Below are 5009 nucleotides of genomic sequence, written 5' to 3'. Positions count from 1 at the left end.
CTCTGTTTTTTCCAGTAATCATCTTTACAGATGTATATCTCTTCTCTTAGTCTTTTCAGAGAGCCAGATTTTAGCATTGCTGATCCCTTTTCCTTTTGCTTTCTCTCCTTCTACAATTTATGCTTATTTGATTTTATTATTTTATTTTATTTTTTTTGGTTCTTTGAAAACTATAACGCTCTTGTACATGAAAGGTGAACAATTCTCACATTTCAAGCATCTGGTCTCAAGTGGCAAGTTTCTTGATTACCCCTCCTAGAAGAGAAATTCCAGATTCTGCAAATGTGTCTTGGGCATAGTGGTAAAAATTCTTAATAAATATTTGTTGTTTAATATGTTAATATCATTCCAGAAAACCCATGTGGAGAACAAGTCCTAGTTGAGGGAAGCCAGCTTTGCCAATTGACAGAGCTGCTTGTTGGAGAGTCTGATCATGGACATTATATTTCTAAATCAAAATACTAGAAAACAACACCTGAAAGTTAGGAGAAGAGCTATGGAGAACAATTCAAGAGAAAGTACTTGAAACTGGATATTTAAAAGCCTGAGCTATAATATAGTTGTTACTTCTAATTCTACTACTATACCCTGAAACTGGGAAAATGCTTTCTACATTTGTCCTAATACTGAGCTGTACTCCTCTGCTTTTCTCTCACTTCCTTAGGTCAACCACAGAAAGAGAAAGTACAGATAAGATTCTATCTTGTTCACCTTGCAGTAATCTCACAAGGGGCAACATGAGCATATTCTGTTTCAACTAGGTCATTTATTTACTTCTAATTACTCCTTTTATTCAACAACCCCTTGAATCAGAATTCACTCAGGAAATGGGATCCCAAGGGCCTCCAAGGGCATTTATATTTCCACGTAAGAGAAAACAATGTAGCTACTAGTGTCTTGGAATAAATCTTTGAAGAAGACAGAGGTACATTTCAGCTTTATGTCATTTAACCTGAGTTTATTTCACTAAGAAGAAAGGGATTCTCAGATAATGGGAGGAGATCCCTGACCCAGGTTTACCATGTGACATCAAAGGCAAATTTGGGCAGAAGATCCTGGAGAGACAGATGGTGAAAGGATCAAATCTCCTCCTTGTCAGTAACGTTAATAAGTGCTATCTTCATCTTATTCTTTCTACTCCTCTTTACTTTCTCATATGTCCAGGGGAGAGAAGAACTTGGAGTCCTTGCTTTACAAATGGTCTCAGAGTTCAGGATGAATAGGAACATGGAGCTATTAAGCACAAAAATAGGACATTATTTGCTTGGTTTGTCTTTCACCTCATCATGTTGGCCCACCAACTCAAAAACTCCACCCTTGTTATTGCCTTTATAACCAATGATTTGGACTTGATTCAAAATGATTATAAAAGATTAGATATTCTAAATGAGCCTAGACCTGGACACCTTCAGTCAAGAGGAGTCACTGTAATATATGACTCCTCTTGACAAAACATCCAGGACTTTGGGGGAGGTAGTATAGATTATGTGCAGCTCTTATCTCGGGTCTGGTCACCTATTAGAGTACAGTGCAGAACTTCTTCCTGGGTACAGATGCCATGAAGGTCAACAGAGAAATTCTAAATATTCAGAAGAATAGGGCCAAGCAGGAACAAGTATATGAGCATGCTTCTTTTTTTTATTAAAAAAATTTTTTTTAATGTTTATTTATTTTTGAGAGAGAGACGGAGTGTGAGTGGGAAAGGGGCAGAGAGAGGGAGACACAGAATCCAAAGTGGGATCCAGGCTCTGAGCTGTCAGCACGGAGCCTGATGTGGGGCTTGAACTCATGAACCGTGAGATCATGACCTGAGCTGAAGTCGGACACTCAACCGACTGAGCCACCCAGATGCCCCTATGATTGTGCTTCTTTACAAGGTTGTATGGGCACTAATATCTGATGGTTTCATGTAAGTCCTTAGACAAGACAAAATAACTGAATGTTATCCAATTTTACCAACCATTGAGTGAGTCAGTTCACTGCTTCATTCATCAAGCGTTTATTAAGAACCTACTCTGTGCTAGGCATGGTTTTCTGCACTGAGGATACAGCAGTGCACATCAAGAAGTGTTTACTCCCCAGACTTTGTATCTTAGTGCCTAGGTGGTGGTGTTGGTGTTGCAAGATGGGGAGACAGGTTGGCTTTCCATTGCTTTCTAAGGAGGATCAGGAACATTTTTTCAGAGCCTGGTGACATCCACAGGAAAACTGTGAATAACCCTGGGACAAAATTTGACAAGACCAGTGATGTCACAGTCCACCACAGATGCATCTGGTGGAAAGACTGATGGTGTCAGGAGAAAAAACACATTTAGATCCCGAGTTCTGCCATTTCTAACAACCTCAATTTAGAAGAGGTGTTTATGGTCAGATGTTTTCTTTTCTATAGATTCATGTCAAAAACTTAAAGTGAGGGTTCAATGAACTGAGATCATGGTGTGTCAGCATTTCCAGCAGTAAAGCCGTGATTGTTCCACCCTTATGGCTCTCAAAAAAAAAAAAAAAAAAAAAAAGAGAGAGGGAGAGAAAATATAATGTTGCCTATAGTAGTGACAATAAATACAGCGACTCTCAAGTTGTAGTTTATATCGCGAGATACGAAATGCCCCTGGTTGATTCTGAGGGTTCTTACATCTCTGAGGGAGCACACGTCTGTGTGGGCCCTGTCCTTCCCTTTGAAAATCTTTGCTCTAAGATGCTTTTTTAATTAATCTTTATTCATTTTTGAGAGAGAGAGAGAGAGAGAGAGAGAGCAAGTGGGAGAGGGGCAGAGAGAGAGGAACACACAGAATCTGAGCAGGTTCCAGGTTCCACACTGCCTACACAGAGCCCGACATGGAGCTTGAACCCACAAACTGTGAAATCATGACCTGAGCCACGTTTGGATGCTTAACCAACTGAGCCATCCAGGCACTCCTAAGATGCTTGTGTTTTAAATATTGTTTTAATAAGGGATCTTTACATTTAGAATCAGCATAATAAAAATTTTTGGTACAGAAACTATTAAGTTTTCTGTGGGAACTATATTCTAGTTAAAATGTCTTGTAGTATGGACCATAAGCAATTTTCCCTTAATTTGGAACCAAAATGCCATCATTTCAATTACTTATTTCATTTCCCCAGTATGTTTGCTGACATCATGTCCTCTGCTTCCTTTTCAAAAACTCCCCTAGAACCGGCTCTCATGGAGAAGAATTGCTTGGTGGTGACCGAATTCATCCTGTTGGGAATTCCACACACAGAGGGGTTGGAGACTATAGTTTTTGTCTTGTTCTTGCCCTTCTATGCCTGCACCCTGCTGGGAAATGTGTCTATCCTCATGGCTGTTCTTTCTTCCACTCGCCTTCATGCGCCCATGTATTTTTTCCTGGGGAACTTGTCTGTTTTTGACATGAGTTTCTCTTCTGTGACCTGTCCTAAAATGCCACCGTACCTTACTGGCCCCCTCATTTTGTATAAGAACTGTGTCTCCCAGGTCTCCTTCTTCCATTTCCTTGGCAGCATTGAATGCTTCTTGTATACTGTGATGGCCTATGGCCACTTTGCTGCTGTCTGTTACCCTCTGTGGTCCGCAGCCATCATGAACCGTAGACTCTGTGGGGCCCCGGCTGTGGGCACATGAGTGTTGGGGTATATCCATTCCAGCATTTTGACTTTGCTCACCTTCACTTTGCCATGCTGTGGTCCCAATAAGTGGACCACTTCTTCTGTGATATTCCAGCACTCCTGCCATTGGCCTGTGCTGATACATCCTTAGCCCAGAGGGTGAGTTTCACCAATGTTGGCTTGGTATCTCTCCTCTGCTTTTTTCTAATCCTTCTATCCCGCGTCACCATCTCCATCTTGCATATTCGTTCAACCGAGGGCCGCCGCCGGGCCTTCTCCACTTGCAGTGCCCACCTCATTGCCATCCTTTGTGCCTATGGGCCCATCATCACTGTCTACCTGCGGCCCACACCCAACCCCATGCTGGGAACTGAGGTTCAAATTCTGATGAATCTCGTAGGACCAATGCTGAACCTTTTAATCTATACCTTGAGGAATAAGGAGGTTAAAACAGCCCTGAAAACAATTTTGCACAGGACAAACCACGTTTCTGAGAGATAGTAAGAGTGGATGGATGGGTTGACGACATGGAATTCTTCCTGGCCCAACATGCGAAATACTTTTCTGGAATCCTCACATGGATTGCTGAAATTTCAGCACATGCTGAATGGCATGGCTCACTCTATCACAATACTTCATTGCTTTGTCTATTTGATTTTCTTGTATTACCTAAGTCCCGTCTCCCTGGTCTGTGTTGCTGTGGTTTTGCCTTTTTTCGGTGGAGAACCTTCTGCCACTACAAGGAAGACAGTTGGTCTTTGCCACTGCAGCATTTTGTCTACCTTTTCCAGGTCATGTCCCTCTAAACTATGTGTCAGATGAAGCTTATGAGGAAAGACAATAAATAGAAGAACGGGATTTTAAGTGACTGATTGAGGGAGCATAATAGGATCTTGCCTCCTTCAGCGTTAGCAGACTAAATGTTTTCTCTTTCTTTCTCAACTGTATAAAAGCGGAATAACTTAGAATTTATCAACAAAGATGTTTTTCTCTCCATCCCGTGATTGTCCTCATTCCCATTTTCTCCACTCGTAGGTACTTAGGCAAATGTGATTAGCTCCCACCTATGCAAGGAAAGTGAAAGCTTTGCGACTAGTGTCCCAGAGTAGACGTTTCCATTTCACGACCTCATAGCTCATAGTGTGATTAAAAGTGTGATAAAACAGTGGGTTTATAAGGCAAGTTATTAGACTGAACCAGTGGTTTTCCAAGGAAGACTCAAAGAGCCCCAGGTCTCCAGCGAATTTATTTTAAGTCTTCCAAGTTAAGTAAAGTGAGGACTTCCCTTTTATGTACTTTATCTATTAGATATCTGGGCAAAATTCCATTGGAAAAAGTCTGACAGCTTTTGGAGTATGTGAGCTGCATGGTTCCTTCTGAAGCTAAAAACCGTGATGTGGATT

General features: G+C 41.4%; 1 protein-coding gene across 1 annotated transcript; it reads left to right on the top strand.

Moving 5' to 3' along the window:
* Positions 1–3184: 3184 nt before the first annotated feature.
* On the top strand, positions 3185–4107 carry LOC132662303 (olfactory receptor 10D3-like). The gene is given in 2 exon segments (XM_060607783.3): positions 3185–3689; positions 3692–4107. Coding segments are annotated over 2 exon segments (921 nt in total).
* Positions 4108–5009: the final 902 nt, after the last annotated feature.

The sequence above is a fragment of the Panthera onca genome, chromosome D1, assembly GCF_046562875.1.
Source record: "Panthera onca isolate mPanOnc1 chromosome D1, mPanOnc1 haplotype 2, whole genome shotgun sequence".
Classification (NCBI taxonomy): domain Eukaryota; kingdom Metazoa; phylum Chordata; class Mammalia; order Carnivora; family Felidae; genus Panthera; species Panthera onca.
Note: the sequence above shows the minus strand (reverse complement) of the source record. Positions and strands in the feature narration are given on the sequence as shown.